The sequence below is a fragment of the Amblyomma americanum genome, chromosome 4 (genome assembly GCF_052857255.1).
Source record: "Amblyomma americanum isolate KBUSLIRL-KWMA chromosome 4, ASM5285725v1, whole genome shotgun sequence".
NCBI lineage: Eukaryota > Metazoa > Arthropoda > Arachnida > Ixodida > Ixodidae > Amblyomma > Amblyomma americanum.
In genome coordinates, this window is record NC_135500.1 from 41,037,292 (window position 1) to 41,058,749 (window position 21,458).

General features: G+C 44.4%; 2 protein-coding genes across 3 annotated transcripts in view; one reads left to right on the forward strand and one right to left on the reverse strand.

Annotated features, from left to right (window-relative positions):
* Nucleotides 1-21,458, reverse strand: part of LOC144127891 (transient receptor potential cation channel subfamily M member-like 2) — a 223,971-nt gene that overhangs the window by 144,103 nt on the left and 58,410 nt on the right. The gene's annotated exons all lie outside the window — the stretch shown is intronic.
* On the forward strand, nt 7,672-8,504 carry LOC144127643 (uncharacterized; the record flags this gene model as incomplete). The annotated part of the gene is made up of 1 exon (XM_077660600.1): nt 7,672-8,504. A coding segment is annotated over one exon (516 nt), but the record flags the coding sequence as incomplete, so codon positions are not given.

Sequence of the window (21,458 nt, forward strand, 5' to 3'; positions counted from 1 at the left end):
GAAGGAATACAAGGCAAATATATATAGCGATCCCCAACGCACTTCAAATCTGATCAATATGGCACGTGACAATCTGCCCAGGCGATAAACAGACCACACAAGAACCAACCGCTTACAAGATAATCTTATACCGGGCCGGCCCTTTCTATGAAAACAAAAAGCAAAGGAACGCTTAGCGACAGTGCACACTTGAGAATTACGCGTTCTGCAAAGTAAGGAAATTCATAACAAAAACCTCACCACTGTAGCCATCTGATACCACTGAAGCTCGAACCGCTTACAAGCGCAGGTGCTGACACCAAAACCAAGAGACGAAGCACTCCCCCTTTTGAAAGCAAACAAAACGGGAAACAAAAACAACCACATCGGTCATCGTCAAAAACAAAAAAAAACGGTGAAAAAAAGGCACCAGGTCAAAAGTGTAAAAAACCATGAATCAGCTCAAGAAGCTACGTCACAAAATCAGTGAAAATAGGCACCGAGTCATTTAAAAAAACAAAAAAAACAAAAAAACGAAAGACGGGACAACAGTTTAAGACAACAACGGTTTTAAAAAAGGGGGGTGAATGAAATCCAAAGCGTAGGAAAACATCTCAAACCATGACAGAACCGAAACAAAACTGAGATCGCTAATCAAATGAACAACGAAAGCATCAAACGCAATCAGGAGGCACTGCTCAATCACCAGGGCACAAAGAGGCCACTAGGCTACACATGCCCCCGCAAAAACGAAAATTCTTTGGATGATAAGGAAATGGAAGCCTTGCTAACACAGTTGTCCGTAGTGCCGATGTAAAATGTTTCGACGACGAGACGCTCCCATTTGTCATTCAATCTGGCCAGAAATTCCGTCTTTTCGAACCATGGTACACAGTCCCGTTGCTTCATTTTTGTGCAGTCCGCACAATGCTTAGCCAAAAACCCTCCATCGTTGTTTGCCACGCTCAACCGGTGCTCCCTTGCTCTTTCATTAAAGCATCTGCCGGTTTGGCCTATGTAGACTTTTCCGCAACTAAGGAGAATGCGGTAAACAACACCGGAAACGCAATCTTTGAACTTCCTTAGATGTTTGATTTTGCAAGGGGTCTTCTTAGTGTTCTTCATCATCACGCACACCTTGGACAGTCTGCAAGGAGCCGAGAAGACAACGTTGACGCCTCCTTTTCTCGCCACTTTCTTGATGTGCGAGAATTTGTGGATGTATGGAATCACATGGGCCTTCTTTTGCTCGGCGTCTTCTTTGTCTTTGCGTTCTCTCTTAATTTTTTGAAGCACATTTTCACACACACTCGAAATGACGTGCGGAGGGCATCCAGCTGCTTGCAAACGCTGAAGCTGGTACTGGAAGCTCTCTTGGACTTTGTGGTCACAAGTCTTTTTCAGGGCCGACTCAACACAGGGAAATGATGCCTCGCTTGACCAACTTCGAATTGGCACTAGTGTAGGGAAGCAAAGCCTTTTTGGACCTGGGTTTGAAGGACCAGCACAAACGCTGTTTCTCAATGTGCAGATCTAAATCCAGGAACTGAAGATGACCATCAAGCGGTAGCTCACTGGTAAACCGGAGCCCGAAAGCTTCAGATGAAAATGCCGAGAGGATCTTTGAGGCCAAATCCTGAAGATTGCCGTCCCCCGGTGGGGTCAGGAAGACCAGGTAGTCATCGACGTACCTGCACACGCGGGTGACAGCCATCCCTCGCAGTTTGTCTTGAAGACGTCGGTCAAAGGATGACAGAAAAATGTCGCTTAAGGCTGGAGCTATGCTCGAACCTATACAAATGCCTGCTTTTTGAATATGATAACTCTCATTGAAGTGGATGACGGAAGACTTTAGATAGAAATCTATAAGTTCCAAGAAGTTGCCAGTGTTGAGGCCAACTGAGTTCCGGAACTTCGTCTCTCCGTGAAGCTCCACGCATTCTCTGATGGCAGCGAACAGTCCTTCGTGCGGAATGGAATAATACATGTCCTCGATGTCGACGGAAAAAGCCGTCGTGGAAGTTGGTAGCCCTTTTCCCATCAGCTCAACGACTTCTTTGGAGCTTCTAACGAGGAACGGGTCATTGCCTAATAACACATTCAAATGTATCTGCAGGAAGTTCCCAAGCTTCCTCTGCCAGCAGTTCCTGTCCGACACGATTAGTCGAAAGGGGCAACCAATTTTATGCGTTTTTCCAGTGAAAACCAGTTCAAGGGTTCCGGCATCCTCGTTTTTCACGGCCTTCATCAAATGCTCCAACTTCAAATCCTTCAAACAGTGACAAACACAAACAGCAAGATACATGCAAGAAAATCACTGCTTTTATCATGGAGCCACACACTGATTGCTTCGGAAGAACTTTTTTATTTCGGCGATTGAAAAATGATGTACCAGAAAGAGATCTTCTTCGTCATCATGCAGGAAGCCTTGTTTTCCAGTAAAGCATTAGTGGCCGTGTAGAAGTCATTCAGGCCTCTGAAGGTCCACGAATCAAAGGTCAAGGAACCAGCAATGCGCCTTTCGGTGGAATTCAATCTGGGCGTATGGTATGGTATGGTATGGTACGGTATGGTATACGGTATGGTATGGTATGGTATGGTATGTGGGGCTTAACGTCCTGGAAGCTAGGCATGGGCTGTGGGAGACGCCACAGTGGAAGGCTATGAATTAATTTCGACGAACTAGGGTTCTTCATTGTACGCTGACATCGTAAAGCACACGGCCATTTTTACATCTCGCCAGCATCCAGGCTCAGGGAGAACCTGAGGACGTCAAGGACAACAGCAAACCCATGTATCCTCTTCTCGAATGGCGGCATAGCAATTTGGCAATGAAACCTCTTCACAGAAAAGAGCCAAAAGAACAACCACTGTTTGTACAAGCGATTGAATTATAATAACGTGAGAAACAAACCAACAGCCCGGTAACCAGGTGAAATCTGTATCAAACTTGTGTAGGACTGCTTTAGGAGAAATACAAAGCCCAGCCTCATTCCTTACGTACTGAAGTCACATAAATAAAACTTGCGGGCTGCTATGCAGGATGCTCCTAGTTCTGCGCTCGCTCAAGTTTTGTCCGAGTTTGTCCGATAGCAGAAGATAGCGTGAAGATAGCGCGGAACGCATGAAAGCATCAGACAATAAAATGTCGAGATAAAGCCACGTATGTAAACATCAGTCCGCCCTACACATGCATTCCAACACAGCAGATTGCGCGCTGCAAAGCACTGCGCCGCTTAATATTGTGAACGCAATATTGCAAATGGCAATATCCTGACTTATCCACTATCTACGTGCACACTCGCCGGAAGCTGTTTGCCGCGCCTTTTTCGAGCGCGTCGAAGGCTTGTCTTCTTTTCGGGCATAATCTGTCCATCCACGGTCAAATCAAATCATATCAAAATTTATTCGTCTGTATGCGAATATTCATAAATTCTGATCTGCCTAAGCACATTTTGCTTGTCTGATCAGGTTGCAGGTGGAGAAATAACTCTGTATGAATACATTTCTTTTCTAAAAAGTCATGCTAGCACAGAGGAAAAAGTCTGAACACAAAACAGCACATATGAAAGAACTCATGCTATACACAAGGCAATACATTTGCACACCAATTTCTTATGTCCATCATCATCCTAGTCTTGTTATTTCCAATACATAGATCATCGGGAATTTTATTAAATACAGCTGGTACATAATAATTGCGCATCTTTTTACCATAGTTTGTATAAACCCGTGGCTTAACAAAACGTTCCGTTTTTCTCAAGGTGACATCTTTTTTTTACGGGGGTCTTATATTCATTTGAATAATAATACCGCGTTAACACAACAAAGTGGAAAAGTTCAAGAATCAGAAGGATGCCTAACTCATCGTATTTATTTTTCATGTCAACCGAGTGCAGTCTGGTGACGTAAGATATAGTGTTCACTATTCTATTAGGATAACATTTAATGCTTCTTTCTTGTATTCGGAGCAGTTACCATATTCAGTAATGCCGTACTTTAAAACAGGTTCTACTAATGCTGTTTGGATAAATTGTCTAAGATGAAGCGGAGATTTGCCACGAAGGTGATACATCATAGCCCCAATGGCCCCTATCTTTCTAGAGAGGTAGACGATGTGGTCGCTCCATGTGAGGTGTTGGTCAAAGTGGATGCCCAGATAGAGAACTGTTCTCTCCATTTGCATAGCTTTACAATTACACTGGTAACAATGGGATGCGTGAAGATACAGTGGTTGGTTTAAAAAAGCAATTTTATGGTTTTTTTTAAAGCATGTCAGTTTTGTTTTGTTAACGTTTAAGAAATGAAATTTTGCGAGAACCAGTCAACGACTCCACTTATATCCGTTTGAAATTATTCCACGCCTGTACGATAATCAGTAGCCTCCAGTGCTAGCGCTGTATCGTCAGCGTAATGAAAAATGTTTGACTTAAGCTGTAATAAACCGAAATCAGATACATATACGTTAAAAAGCAGTGGGCCAAGTGTACTTCCTTGAGGTACACCGAATTTAACATTTTTTAAATCTCCGTGCGTATCAGCAAGCATCACACACTGCAACCTATCTGTCGAAGGCAAACAGTGCACACGCGGTCATTGGTGCATTCTGTCGTCAACCCTTTCGTTCCTTTCAACGACAGCACGGCCATGCCAACTGAATGAGGTCCGTGATAAGATGGTGTTAGATAATGGCGCATGCTCCATATCACCCCTTGGTCATCATCCATGGCTAACGTCCCGTAAGCAGCTGCAGTGACGGGCTTTTAGAACGAAAACGCTACTCCACGAGATTTAACCGGCTCACCGCGTTTCTGTGAAGCTTGACTAGAAGGTGACCTTAGCAAAACATAGCATCACAACAGCGCGTGCAGAAAGAAATAAAATTCAGGGGGCACTTCGTTCACCTAAAGTGCGGTGAGGCGAAAGCCTTTAGCGCAGTGTTGCTGCTTGTGTCATTGATGTGTGGTCAAGATGTTGAGTACACAATTGTTTGTGAATCTTCAATGCCGCAGACACTGGAGGGCGTTTGTGAGGCATCCGTCTGATTCGATGCCTTTCCACAAACACTCTCCAGCGTCCTAGACAAGAATTACATATGCGTTGGCAGGAAGTAGCGTAATCGTTAGCACGCTCGGCTGCGGAACGGAAGGATGGTGGTTTGAATCCCATCATGCGAAAAGGTTGTTATTTTTTATCGAGTTGAAGAGTGTCACGGACGGACGGGCACCGCGAGCATGAGCCATTAAAAGCTTTCGCGTCAATATTGCCGCGACTGGGTTTCGAACCCGCCATGGCACGAACAGACGCGCTTCGCTGGCCACTCCACGACGGCAGTATGCTATCGCCGCAGCCGATCCCTCTTCGTGTTGACCTGCAACACACTCGAAGGAAGGAAGGCCTCAGACGTTGCTGGCACATACCCACTACGGGGGGAGTGGCCAAGACACAGGCGGTTAATTACTGGATACAGGAAAGTTTTGACGGGAAAAGCAGTGGAAATAGTATGTAGTCTGATAGATTGGAAGAGGGAAGGAAAGGGGTCCAGTTAACTTGGAGATCGAAGACGGGACAATTGCTTAATGTGCATAATAGTACATAATGCCTGTAATGTTGCAATGTCGTACTGACTGAGGGCGGGAAAAAGAAATTAGAATGGGAGTCGCTGCGTTTCTTGAAGAAAATTTTGCACAGCAGAGCGCACACTACTGTCGCTTCGTCCAAGCAAAGAAGCGCCAATGGAAAGAACAACCGCGGAAGACACAGGCAAGCCCAGTTGATTAAATGGAATTTTCAAAAGACGATTCCTCAAATGAGAAAAGCAGCGGCAGAATAGCAGGAAGTGATCTATTGTCTCAGGTTCGGCACAAAAAGGGCAAAGTGGGGAAGCTGCCAGGCCAGATCTGTGAAGGTAGAAATTTAGAAGGGGAACCCGACAACGCAAGCGCGTGAAAGAGACCTCTAGTCTGCGTGAGCGCCAGTCTTTGCTACTCCAAGGATGCAGAAGATGCTGATATTCGGGAGATGATGTAAGAGCCGAGGCAGCAAATTCCTGAAATATTGTGTAGCTGCGAAACCTCACCGCAGCTGTATATGCGCACGATGGCAGGAGAGCAACAATTGGGCCGCTGAGAGAGGCTCTTGCTAAGGAATCTGCAACCTCATTTAAGTGAAAGCCCATGTGACCTGGTACCCAAAGCAACCTTACCGAATTTAGATGGAGCGGAATCAGGAAGTTAAAGAGGCGTAATGGCCGAGAGTCAGTGGGTGAGGATAAGGAAGAGCAAATGGACAGAGAGTCTGTCATAACCACAACCTGGGAAACGGTAGTTTCTAATTTTCGTAAGGCTAACATTACTGCTAATAATTCAGCCAGAAAAATTTGAGTGAAGTCAGGAAGACGGAGAGAAAAAGACCAATCCAGTGAAGGTGAAAAAATTCCCACACCTGCCTTTTCGCGATCCTGCGAGGCATCCGTAGCAATAAGAACATGAGAGGGAAAGGACCTTAGGTGGTCCTGCAATAGACCCTGAAGAAGCGGGAAGGGCTGCAGCTTTGCATTCGATGGGAAAATGTCATCGAATTCAATTTGGACAGATGAGGAGTTGTTATATATTTGGCGGACATCTGTGAAATGAATATTTATGCGATCAAGGAGGGACTGCACGTAACATATCTGCGGGGTTTGAAATCGAGACCAGGCAGCACTAAAAAAGGCGGAAGGTTGACTGAGAAATATTATACTGGAAGCGTGAAGAGGTGAGTCGCACAATTTTAAAAATGTTTGAATTGTTAAAAGAGAAACCTAGCTGATAACGAAGGCATTCGCGCCTCAAGGTGCAGAACAGCATTGACGACATATTTTGGAAGCCCCAGACAAAGGCGTAACGCCTCACGCTCCAAAAGCACAAGAGGGCGAAGTTTATAGGCAATAGCTCCTGAGAATAAAACACACCCGAACTCCAAAATTGGGCGGACGTACATAAATCATCAGAAGCGTATGCCTTCTCATGCCTGACCTAGCACTACAAAGCCTGCGCAGGATGCCAATGGCCTGAACTCCTTTTGCAGAAACTTGCTCAATGTGTGGCCGCCAGGAGAGAGTAGAGTCGTATATTACACCGAGATACTTCACCGTCTGAACTTGAGGTATTATGTTATTTCTATAGACCAGGCAGATATTTACAGGAACAGAAACTGGAAATACTAACAATGCGCATTTCTGCACATTAAGGGACAGATGAATTCTTCCTCGCGAGTTGTCAAGAACATTGAGGTAATTTTGCAGGGTTCGATAAAGAGTGTGAATGCCACCTGCTGATGCAAAAAAATGCAATATCGTCGGCGTACACATAAGTTTTCATATTTTGAATGCATAGAATTGAGCTTAGAAAAATGTTAAAAAGAACAGGTGAGAGAACTGATCATTGCGGAACACCTCTTGTCTGTGGAAATCTCCTTGAGGAAACACCATTTTGGCAGCAGTAAAATTCTCTATTTTCCAAAAAAACAAATCCAGGCTACAAAATAGCTCGGGAAGTTGAGTTCCTGTAATCTTAGTAATAGAGTCGAGTGCTCCACGCTGTCGTATGCTTTACTGACATCCAAGGTGACAAGCGCAGCAAACTTTTTTCTATTGCGAGCTAATTTAATACGACTCTCAGGGTCAGTATGAGCACAACAAATTGAACGGTTACTGACTACACCTCTAAAGTAGAATCACTGGAAAAAACTGTCGACAGTCTACTTATGAAAGTAGACGACCTAGAAAATAGAAGCAGGCGGAACAACCTAATTGTGTTTGGCGTTAAGGAAACCGAGGACGAAACGCCCCAAGACCTTGAGAACACGGTCTGCAAGGATGTTCTTCTGAACCGGTTGAAAATTTCGGATGTGGCTATTGAACGTATCCACAGAATAGGAAGGCCGGCTGAGGACAAATGCAGACCGGTTATCTTTAAGCTAGTTGACGGGAGGATCAAGGAGAGAATTCTCAAAAGCTGTAAAAATCTGAAAAACACAGGCTATAGTATATCCGAGGACTTCTCCCCTCGCGTTCAATCAATACGAAAGAAGCTTTGGGAAAGTGCGAAAGAGCAAAGGTTGAAAGAAGAGAAGGTCATGCTCAAGTTTGACAAAATTAAAATAAATGGCAAACTGTATCGATGGGACGACGCCTGCAATGAAAGAGTTCCCTGCGCTTCAAAGTGATGGTCTGTTTCCAAACCCGTGTCCGCACAGAGTAACACACAGAGCTCAGGAGCACTAAGAGCACAGCCATCTTTGAATTCCTTTTCAATGCTTAATATTAATACTAGAAGCATAGTAAATAAATTCGACGAACTTGAAAACCTCCTCTTCACACACGATCCTGACGCCGCTGTTCTAACAGAAACATGGCTTCATGATGCAATTCCGAATGATGCAGTTATCACATCCGAGCAATACGAAATCGTTCGTCGCGACCGCACTTCAAGAGGGGGCGGTGTCGCTATTCTGATAAAGAAAGGCATCGACTATACGCTGATACCGCATCACGCCAACATTGAAATGGCCTGGGTTGTTCTCCGTCTTTTTCAGCTTAGTCTTTTAATAGGTGTTATTTATTGACCACCGAATGCTGATACTTCTGTACTGGACAACTTGCACGCCTTTTTAAATGAACATACAAAGCGCTATAGCCATGTTATCGTATGCGGCGATTTTAACTTGCCAAACATCAACTGGGATTCTCTGTGCGCTCAAACTTTGTGTGCTAACTCGGATGCTTTGCTCAGCATAGCTTTTAATTATAACTTAAACCAGGTTGTTCAGAAACCTACGCGCATTACAGCAAATACGAGTTCTCTTCTTGACCTGGTATTTATATCAGACCCTGTTAGTCAATTGGGCTTTTCGACAGATGTCTTTCCCGGAATATCAGACCATGAAGCGGTGCTCTTTAAAAGCGAATTGATGCGACCAGTAATTGTTCATCAGGAAGGAAAAGCGTTTCGCGACTTTAACAATGCTCAGGATGAAAGCGTTCTAGATCAGCTTGAACTGACGTATGAATCCTTTGCTAAAAAATACACTGATGGGCGTACAAGTGTGAACGACTTGTGGTTAGAATTCAAAAGTACGGTTCATCAATGTATCAACAAGTACGTGCCGCTTAAACATAAGAAGCTGAAAATGGCGTGTCCCTGGATAACACGCGAGATCATACAGTTAAAACGTCGCGTGAAGCGCTTATCAAGGTCAAGCAATAAAGTTGGTGGTGCTTTGCCGGCTCTTCGGGCTGAACTGCGTTCAAAAATAAAATCTTCACGGTACCACTTTTTTAATGTCAAGATGCACAATTTTCTAAAAACTGACCCCCAAAAGTTCTGGAGGCATCTGTCACAGAAAAAAGACCCGGTTAACAAACTTCTCCTTAACAGCACAGTTGTTACCGACTCCCTCTGCTTAGCGACTGCCTTCAATGAGCACTTTTGCTCTGTATTCCTGAGTAACAGCAACTCAGTCTCCGAATCTCGAACTAGCCATTTCAATCTGCCAGACCTAATTATTAACGAGGAGGGTATTGTTTCGGCTCTATTGCAGTTGAACACAAAAAAATCCTCTGGACCAGACGATATTCCTAACGCTTTTCTGTACAGATATGCTGAGTGGTGCGCTAAATACCTTTTCATTATTTTTACTGAAAGTCTCAGGACAGGACAAATTCCAAGCGATTGGAAAACAGCAAAGGTGATACCCATTCACAAATCAGGAGACAAGCTTTGCGTGAAGAATTACAGGCCAATTTCTTTGTTATGTACGTCCAGTAAGGTGTTAGAACATTTTATTTTCAAGCACATAAGTTCATTCCTACAGGGAAGCGGTTTTTTTATTGAAAGCCAGCACGGGTTTCGGCAAGGCTTGTCGACAGTGACGCAGCTTATTCATATCACAAATGAAATTATGATGTCACTAGACAATAATGGACAGGTAGATTTAATTTTCATTGACATCGAAAAAGCGTTTGACCGGGTATCGCATGGCAATCTTTTGTTAAAAATAAGGTGGTGTTTAAATAATCGGCAAGCAGTACAATGGTTAGATTCCTATCTTACACAGCGGCATCAGTTTGTTCAGATATCTGAATCTCACTCCACAAAAGCGCCGGTACTTTCAGGAGTTCCCCAGGGCTCAGTCCTTGGGCCGCTTCTCTTCCTTATTTATTTGAACGACCTGTCCTTCAACTCACACATACGCTGTCGGTTCTTCGCCGACGACTGTGTTATATACCATAGTATCACATCAGTCGAAGACCAGACACTCCTAGCCGAATACTTAACAGCAGTTTCCAGCTGGTGTTGTACTTGGCAAATGGGTATAAACAGTTCAAAATGCGGAAAAATGACAGTAACACGAAAGAAACAACCGCTCCAATGCACATACAAAATCAATGGCCTTCCGATCAACTCAGTGACTCAGGTGAAATATCTTGGGGTAACCATGACATCCAACCTGAACTGGAGCGTACACATCCAGTCCATTGTCTCAGCAGCGTCCAAAAAACTTCGATTATTAAAGCACCGCCTAAAGCATTGCACGAGCAAAACTAAACTGACAGCATACACATCACTTGTGCGTCCAGTGCTCGAATACGCCGACGCTGTATGGGATCCGCACACAAAAACGGATATAAAAAATCTTGAAGGCGTCCAGAGGAAAGCACTCCGGTTTATTTACCACGCTTATGGTCGGCAGGTCTCGGTGTCTGATTTGCTCAACAGATCTGGGCTTCCCACTCTTGAATCCCGTCGCAAGCAGCACCGACTAAAAATGTTGTTCAATATCATACATAATAAAACAAAACTGAATTTTCAGAGTTACATGCAATACAACACAACACGCCCCACCCGTAACAAACACGAAAGGACTATCTTGATGCCACGATGCCGAACAAAAGCATATTCTTGTTCCTTCTTTCCACGCACCATTTCCGAATGGAACCGACTGCCAAGCGATATCACCAACCTGGTATCTTCAGAATCCTTCTTGTCTGCTGTTTCGGCTCATGTATCGCAGTAGCGTGTCTAGTACACAGTGTATTTCGGTTTCCTTGTTTTTATTCTGTTCACTTAGACTGTTTGACGTCGGATGATTTGCCTGTACTTTTTTTTTGTTGCTTCCCGTTGGTCTTATTGAATTTTGTCCTCGTACTGTAATCGCCCTTTGTCGCTGTTATTTTGTTGTTACCACTTTGTAATTTTTTTTCCTTTGTGCACTCCTGCCCTGACCGCCAAAGGGCAGTCGGCAGTATTTATGAAATAAATAAATAAATTAAATAAATAAACAACCCGGCCTGAAACCAATTTGACATAGATTCAATACAGTATTTTCTGAAATGAATGACATGACACAGCTGAGAAGGACCCTTTCCACCAATTTCACTAGGTTCGATGTTAACGAAATAGGGCGTATATTGTCGAAAATTAAGCCCTCCCCTTGCTTTTTAAGCAATGGAACTATTTCAGCAAGACGCCACTCATGCGGTATACAAGGACCTTTAATAGAATGGTTAATTAGAGCCAACAGGTCTGCAGGAGATTCATTGAACAAAATTTTGATCATAGATGAAGTGACCTTATCGGGGCCAGAAGCCGCTGGGGATAAGCGCAGAACAATTTGCGACAGCTCAGGCAGAGAGACCTCAGTGAAATCACTTGAGGTGCATGTGAATATCGTAGGAGTTTACACTCTCGAGCTGTGCATTGCACGTCGTTGTCTTCAACTTTGACCCGCGGCACGAACATATTAGATCAGCTTAACCTGAGTTTAATATCGTCGCCAGACGTGCCGCCCACCCAGCAAGCCAACACCACGAGCAGTCCGCGATAAGAAACCAACGACAGTCTCCGCGTTATGTCTTTTGGACAGCGATGACGCCCGTTGCACCTGTTATATTTCGACAGTGTTCATATCTGTCGTCACGGCTTAACCGGCAAACACGTGGCCCGACTATAGCGTGTACGCGCGTAAGAATTACACGCCACGCGAGGGGTGTGAAATGTGGTTTGGACAGACAGGCGAAATCAGGCCTAACTCGTGAACAGTGCAGGCCGCCCGATTTCAGCTCGGGACTGTCATGGCGGCCGCAGCAGCTTGGGCAGTCGCTTCGAGCGGCGGGGAATGGAAATGTGACCGACTGGAGCCGTTTAATGACATAACCGAAGAAAAGTTTCGCCGTAATGTTCACCTGTCGAAAATGTCGGTGCGCTGGCTGTGCGACGAGCTAGGCAATGAGCCATGTCGGCGGAGACTGCGTGGGGGTCCTCAATCGTTCACAGTCGAAGAGCAAGTACTTCATGCCCTTATTTTCTACAGGACCTGGAGTTTACAGGGAAGCGCCGGCTGAAGTTGGCACGCTGTACGCCACCAGGCCACTGTAGTCTCTGTGTAAGGGACGTCTCCGACGCGCAGTGCAGAAAATGGGTTCGGTTTTCCCAAGCCTGCGGCCGACGGTGCTTATATTAATCGTTTCCTATTTCGCGGCAGCATTACGGACGTCGTGGGATGTGTCGACGCCGCATACATTGGAATATAAACTCCCTCAAAGTCTAACTCAGGCGCGACCTAGGAACCAACAAGATTACCTTGCGTAAGGCAGGACAACTACGAAAAAGAAGACCACGTACGTATACGTTCACTCTCTTAAATGCTTGATTCACAGACAAGAAATCAAAACAACTCCACTTATCGCAATGATATTATTGTCACCGAGAGCCACACTGTTGGCCATTTACTGGCGCCGCCGTGCGGTGCCCGCTGGTCTTCCAGGGCAAAATAGACATTCCGTAGCTTGCGGTCCTTGGCCCATAGGTCGAACGTAGCAAGCCCGTCGTAGCTGACCAACCAGTCCTCCATGTCTTTAAACATGTCGCCATGAAACGACACGGGAATGTGTGGCGCATGGAAAAGCAGCGGTGGGGAACTGACAGAATTCTGGATGTTCTGGCTTGCAGCAGCGGGCGTCATTGCGCGGGGTGGTGTCGTCAAAGGTCGGAACCGAGGATCCAAGCTTCGCAAGCGGCGGCTTGCTTTCTGGACAAGTGTCGTGCACACGGGTGTAGCTGGGCGTGGGAGGCTCCCGGGAGCTATTCGTACGACGTCAGCAAATTACCCAACACCGGCACCAAAATGTCACCGTGAGCAGATAGAGCATTAGCAGAAAGGGCAGAGCGGCACACCAGGACTTGCACAGCAGGCACACTCAGCCAACCAACGCTCGAGCAGGGGAAGAGGAGGAAGACCAGCGGGCACCGCATGGTGGCGCCAGTAAATGGCCAAGAATATGGCTTTATACTTAGAAACTAAAAAAAAAAACCTAAGTCCATCTTTAACAAGAAAAAAATTTTAACTCTGAAGGCGATTATCAGCATAGGTTTGTTTAAGTTAGCTAAGCTTGCTAGCTTTGCTGCGCAATTTTTTTTTATTTTGTGATAAAGGCGCATGTGAAATAAATTTGCGACACGAGAAAAAGCTGCAGGAGGGTAGGCATCTCGAAAACAGCTAGGGCCTGAGTTTGAGATGATTTGATTGCGAAAAATTGCTGAAATGTCCTGTCATTCTAGGTGCCGCTGTTATGCGTAATGTTGAAACATAGGTCAGAGTTTAAACTGAAATGTGTTAAATATGATCAGAACCGAGCTAGCCATGAGTCATAATTACCGCCAATCCCACATTACAAAATCAGCTCTTGTGAGGCTGTAATTAATCTACAGTAACCGTATTTCCGCTGTCGTAGTCTAAACACTTCAAATCAACGAGACCTAAGCTCCCGATCTTGTCCCAGAAATGCAAAACAGTGACGAAAAATAGTAAGCGGGATGATTACCGGCTAACGGGCGTTTTGTGACATTTGGGATTGAAGTACCCGAGTTCGATCCCGACCACGGCGGCCGTGTTATCGATGGAGGCGAAGCGCAAAGGCGCCCGTGTGCTGTGCGATTTCAGTGCACGTTAAAGATCCCCAGGTGGTCGGAATTATTCCGGAGCCCTCCACTACGGCACCTCTTTCTTCCTTCTCCTCTCAGTCCCTCCTTGATCCCTTCCCTTACGGCGCGGTTCAGGTGTCCGCCGAGATGTGAGACAGGTACTGCGGTGTTTCCTTTCCCCAACAATCAGTTTAATTTAATTGTAATACTGAAATTAACACATGCATGCATACTTTACGGTGCTGGATCGTCGACCATCGATATCTTTATTTCGCATCAATGCAAGGTGCCAAAGTCGCCGTCGTTGATTGAATGCCGTACCATACTTGAGTGTAGCTACTGCTAAAACGACGAGAGCACAGAAACGCAACTTTTCGCCGCTCCTCCGCCGCCGCAAGCGTAGGCGCTGCGTCACCTTTGTTCCCTCATGCAAGACTGCGCAAAGCTAACCGAGAGGACCACTGCTCCATTCAAATGACGCGCGCTGTCTGCCAGGTCACGTGACGACAGAAAGTTCCGCCCCTAGTGGAATTATTGCGTGAAATCGAAGCAACAGCAGGTGACGACGCCACCGTATATAGCGTCCGGTCGCGGTACAAGAAAAAATATAATGAATTACGGTACTATTCTAATGCGCACTTATGCATCTCGCACAGAATAAAATGCTTTTGATGTTCCATAAACGACGTAAGAAAAGCTCTAAAAGCATTGTCTTCATAGCTTAGATACACAGGTAATGCACTCGGCGCAACGATAAGCAAATCAAACAAGACACCGAAACTGTGATCACGTGAGCCCTATTCTGTCGACCGCCCGCGAAGCACATGACGTGACGCGGAAGACTGACTGTAGGTAATTCAATAAAACTGGAGGCGTCAGGGGGGATGGACTTTTTTCTTGATATCACTAGTTCATTCATCTGAGGGCGCCGCCAGAGCTCGGAGAGATGCTGAGTTTCAGCCAATTCAGACAATCTTGCGCAGCGCCCAAGGTATGCTGCTATAAGCTGATGACACTCCAGTCTTTTATAGCGGCTTCAACATACCGCATATTGTTGCATCCACTAAAGTTCGGACGGAGGTCGTGCACTGTTTGGCTGTATCTAATGAACCGCAGTTAAACAGAGGCAATACTAAGTATATTATATTCACGATCACAGAAATTTCTACCCTAAAAACCTTGAGCTCAAGTTTACGAATCGCATTTTAGAAAAAACAAGAACAAGGCGGTTATAGCTGTATGACGCGACCGCGGTGATGGGTCCCTTCCACGGCCCCCAGTCCTCTTTGCATGTCACTTCGCAGACACGGACACTGTTCTTTATTTTATCGTATTTTTCATTCCTAGTCTCTCTTTTTTTTTCTTTAATCCTTTTCTTTGGTATTTCTCTTTAGTTCCTCATCTTCATTTTTCCAGCTTTTATTTATTTTTTAATTTATTCCGTTTTCTTTTTATTTCCGACGCCTTCCTTCTCGCTACTTGGTTATGCGCCTGTGACGTCACATCGTCATCGACCAATGCGAATTTTGTTTTCACACCACACTGGCTGCCACCGAACGGAATTTCGTTGTTACAACCCTGGGGTTGATGCCAAACGGGCACTCGGGCGCTATGGCGTCAAGACTATTGTGTGACTCAATTGGTGGGAACATGTGAATTGTTGCCGCGTCGCTACTGGCAAAAACCGCTGACCTGATGAGCATGTAGAGGAATGGTATAAAATAGGCTTTAGTGAGGCAAATACGTCTGAAAAGGCATACACACATACAAGTGCAAACCAGACTTCTCTAAACGTTCGTAGTGTAGCGTTAGCAGCTGCTCCTGCCCTCGTCTTAGATGTGCAGAAGAGCCGTTAGTCGGTTTGCAAAGGTGCCTGACCTTGAACATATTAAGCCATATTTGATACAGTTGAAGGCACTTCCAAACGAAAATATGCCTTCACAGCGCAAAAAGCCTTGAGGGTCTCCGCCAGTGGCTGGCTCATTGTGAAGTTTGCGAAGCCATTTTTTTTAAGCTCAAGCCTCTAGCAAAGTCTGCGAAACAATCCTGTGCGAACCCATTGCGGCACAAAACTGCTAACAATTCACATTTTGCCTTTGCCTTCAAATCTATCAGATTCAATTAAAAGTTTCAAAACGTTCGCTAAGAGCCTTTGTTGAATGCACAGCTAGCAGAAAACTGCCTGATGTACCTACACGCTGCGTCAAGTGTAAGGTGCGGACAAAATATTACGCAGCCCGCTTCGGCATTCAAGCTTTTCTGATGTATTTCACAAAGAGGAAAGTAGTTTGGACTGATACGTCAGCGCACCGGCAGCAATGAATAAAACACCCATTAATTTTCGCTAGGTCAGGTTTTACAAAACATTGATAGCTCAAAAGCGTGCGTGGTGTCATTATGACCTGCCCGTGCGCGCGTCCGCATGAGTAGGGCAAACGCTCATGGGTCATTCCACGCCAACCGACTCTGACATTGGGCTCCACCACCCTTGATTTCCTTGGTAAAAAACAGTTTATTGCAATACTGTGACACACATTACATCTGATTGTTTTTAGCGAAAAAAAATTTGCTGTGTCGTGGCCACCACCTGAAGTTTACAAACGACAGCGAAACCTAGTCTCAAAAATATTTGTAAATGAAATAGTTTAAGCATTGCTGCGAATTTTCTGTGTATAAAGCAGATTACGCTTTCATACACAATAACATAAAATTGATTTCTTTGTTTGTTTGTTTTTTAATTATAAAACACGGGAAAAGGTACAAAACTCAGTAATTTTTATATCATTTATCAAATTTGATGTTCTCACAGCAGTAATTCCTACTATTTTCTCAAGTTGTCAAGAAGACAGCGAAGCGATAAAAAGTTTGAGAGCTCAGAAAATATAAGCCGTGTCCGAAAAAAGTAGTCCAGAAAGTAAAGATACGAAAAGTAGCTTGTTCCACAGTACCACTCACTGAAATTTATTTCAGGCAGTTTAATCGGCACACTTCTTGCTATAAGCAAGAAAATAATTTTGCTAGTTGAGCACCCACGCCCACTTCGGCGCTGCTCCATGCTTAGTCTTCACTACAGTGTACGCTAGAGCCGGCTGCAAAGTTGCACTTAAGCAGCGCTACAAGATGCTCACAGCGGATACTGTAGATGTCAATGTGTTGAAATGTCGGTCAGGGTGTTCATTAACACTGCGAAAGCAGCCGCGGTGGCTGAGTGGTTTGGTGCTCGGCTGCTGGCCCGAAAGATGCGGGTTCGATCCCGGCCGCGGGGGTCGCATTTCTGTGGAGGCGAAATGCAAGAGGCCCGTGTGCTCTGTGCAGTCAGTGCACGTTAAAGAAAACCAGGTGGCCGAAATTATCCGGAGCCCTCCACTACGGCGTCTCTCATAGCCTGTGTCGCTATGGGACGTAAAACCCATAGACGGTCAACATTTCGTCGCTTGAAACTCTCGGGTCCATGATATATCTTCTCAGTGTGCAAGCTGAAGTGGATGAAGGATGAAACGCCCCTTTCAAACGTAGTGCTCTTTCAAACCGCCCAACTTCTTTTTCTCGAATTACTTCGCGTGGAGCGAGAGGGCTCCCTTGACACACTCCAGACACGAATGCGCCTAGTATGGGAGTAAAGATGGAGTCAATTGTCCTTTAGCGCCGTCCCTTTTAAATAAAGGGGAGCGCGCTAGGGGACAGTTAACTCCTTTCAGTGTAGCCTTGTCCGCACACGTCGCTCATAGGGGGTCGGTATTTCATGGCCTCTAAAGACTCGCTCTTGCTGCCAAGCGCATTCTTCTCCGGGAGACGGAGACGTCGAGCAGCTCGTTAGCCTCGACTTGTGTCCGCTAAGGGGAACTGCAGCAAACTAGCGACGAACCTCCCTCCGTTTCGCTCACGGAATGCGGCACGACCTCTCGGAGCGGTTTTTGCTCTGCTTGTTATCAGACTGCGAACAGCGCTTCCTGGCCGAAGGGCATTTAATTACACTGTTTACGTGGTGCAACACTGGTAGCGCTTCTCGCAGCTGTTGGATGAGGAGAATAGCTGCTGCGGTCTTTTGTCCGCATCTCCAGTTGAAACGTGGTGTGTCCGTATGCTGCGGCCACGGGGCCGATTCATTTTCAGCAGATTTATGTATTCCCGAGGCTGGCAGCGTTCAAGTCCAGCGCACCATCGTATTCGGGCAGTGCAGAGCTTCTTACGTGCACGTTTGGGGCCGGCAGTGAACAGCAGACACGGAGCAACGCCAGAGTAGGAAGGTAAACTTTCGCGTGCCACACACACACACACACACACACACACACATATATATATATATATTGTTGGCTTCCTTAATATGTTTGTCAAACGAGCCCCTCACTTCATTTGCCTTGTCTGCTATATATCTATATATATATATATATATATATTGTTGGCTTCCTTAATATGTTTGACAAACGAGCCCCTCACTTCATTTGCCTTGTCTGCTATATATATATATATATATATATATATATATATATATATATATATATATATATATATATATATATATATATATATATATATATATATATATATATATATATATATATATATATATATATATATATATATATATATATAATTACCAGAAATTGAGGAAACATAACAGGATAATATATATATATATATATATATATATATATATATATATATATATATATATATATATATATATATATATATATATATATATATATATTTAATTATCAGAAATTGAGGAAACATAACAGGATATAATTCACGACGTTTCGGCTGGAGGACCAGCCTTTTTCGAGCCAGCCTTTTTCGGCTGGACGACCAGCCACACTCGAAAAAGGCTGGTCCTCCAGCCGAAAGGTCGTGAATTAAATCCTGTTATGTTTCTTCAATTTTTGGTGATTTTTTTATTATATTGACCAAATCAGCTGCCAGAAATCACTTTTAGTGTATATATATATATATATATATATATATATATATATATATATATATATATATATATATATATATATATATATATATATATATATATATATATATTGCACAGTTTTGTATTATCCCTCCATCCACTGCCTTTTCTTTCTGTCGCATTCCCTCTTTATTTCCCCTCCCTGTCCCTTTTATTTCTACTGACGCCAGCTAAGGTGTTTCAGGCAACGACAGCAGATGGCGCGGCCAGCAAATTTTTTCCTGCCTTTTTTTACTCTATTTTCATATCAATCAATAATAGAACTTGAAAATTATTTTCTCGCTTAAAAACTATACCGATTAAACTTCGTGAAATAAATGCCGTTAAACACTACTGTGCACCGCACTACCGTTCATATTATTACTAAGACCTCCTAACTTCGGAACTGAAGGCTTATAATGCCGCAAAAAGCCACTTTTCTCGACTTAAGCATTTTTTTTCCTCGACAAGGCTTACACTTTTTATTATCTCAAACATTTTATCGCCTTCCTTGCCTTCCGGATAAATTTGAAAAAATAGTTGAAATGACTGCTATGAGAATATAAAATTTGGTAAAAATCTTCAAAGTCCCATACTCTTGTATTTTTTCCGTATTTTATATTTGAGCAAAAAGAAAACAAATTCATCCCAAGTTCACCATCAGTCTGAGTACGCCCACTACAGGACAAAGGCCTCTCCCATATCTTTGCAATTAACTGTCTTTGTGAATTATGTATGAAAACGATGCATAGGTTATTGAGTAGGAAAGAGTAAAGACGTTTATTCACATCAAAAAACTTTTCATACTCACGGATAAAAATTTCTTTTTTCAGAAATATTATTTTGTTAAACTAAAGTGGTTTCGCCAAAAAGAAAGTTCATCACAGAAACACGATAAACCATGATTTTTTTTTAAGAAACCGAGGATGATTGAGTGCTAAGCCTGGGTAAGTTGGCGTGGAAATACCATTATACGAAGCCATAAACAACCAAGCTTTTACGAGAAGCTATCTGCTCCGAACACAATGCCAACAATGACAGTGTTATCTGGCCTAGAAATTGTTCTCCTTGACATTTTCTCTCGCTTTTCGCAACTCATGAGTGTGATATTTCTATCCGCTGCCGCGGCCTTTGTCGGGAATTTTTTCATTCAGCCCAACATCGGAAACGGCTTATCATTGTATCAACCAATAAATAGATAAACCTAATGGTATTACATGAAACAGTCACCGCATAGACGCGAGCAAAAAATTGCAGTGAGGCTGACATGTAGTTTCGGCACACAGGAAGGCATGCTCACATTCTCTGATATGATCTCAGTCAGCATCAATACAGAGCAACAGTATCATATCATCTGTGTCGAGAAGGAGTTAATGAGCCGTCCTATATAACACTAAAAGCGAAAACTTCCATGGCGCTAAATGCTTATTTCACATATACAGCAATTTTCAGGCTGTAGTGCGCAGCCGGTATATGGTCCTAAGGTGAAGGTCTATGACCTTCTCACAAATCGCAGCTCAGCGCCTTCCCCTGGCGGATTCGCGAAAAGCATTATGGGGGAACGGAGCGATCGCCTTCCGCTTCGACTGCTGTCAGACGTGATGCGCCGCTGTTTTCTAGCGGTGTGCGTCTTTCTCGTCCATGTTTATTTGTTGGTGCTTCCAAGCAAAATGATGCATCGGACTGTTGTGGAAGTTGGCTGCTTGTCTCTCTGCTATCTTTAGCGACTTTCTCGCATAACCTACTGCTTCTTCGTCATAGAACATATCTGCGAACAAGAATCATGTCGGCGGTCAAATATGCTGCGTGCCCCGCTGCAGCAACATCACGGCAAACGACTTCCATACTTCATTCCACGGATTCCCTAAATACCACCAGTGGAAACAATACCAGGTGCGCGGGGTTAATCGACAAGGATTTGCAAGGCCGATTTACAATCTGGAAGCCTTCAAAACCTCACAAAATAAGTGGCGCGTATTTTAAACCCAGTGGGCTCAAGGAATATATGGACAGTCTCCCCACGATCTGTCCGCACCGGTTGAATGAGGCACGGGCACCCACTGCGATTACGGGTAAGGATATCACTCTGTCAGCAGACGGTCGTTTGTTGCAAATGCTTCGTTATATTTGCCAGGCGCTGGGAACCGACGTTATTGCATTTGCTTTCTCCGATGTGACCAATACTTTATTGTAAATCGCCTTGTGCAGAGTATGTTCGGTAATCGCTGGCATTAGTTAAAAAGACCTGATTTGCTGTCCACAACTGCTGCCGGCCGTCTCAACCGGTCATAAAAGAAAAGGGACAATAGAAGGAGTGTTCACGCCACAACGACTTTTTCAAGTTACTATGAACCTACTGGCCCGCATTTCAACCCTTCGGCTATCCCAAATATTGCTCGGCAAGCCGGGTCACACCGGCGCTTACCGCTTATTGTGCACACGTCCTGCGATGGAAAGAATAATCGATTTCAGGTTACTGTGGCCAAAACTATACTTTATGACCATTTTCAGTCGATAAAACTTGTTCATTTGTTCTCCAGAGTCGTACAAATCACTCACACGAATCCTGCGGACTC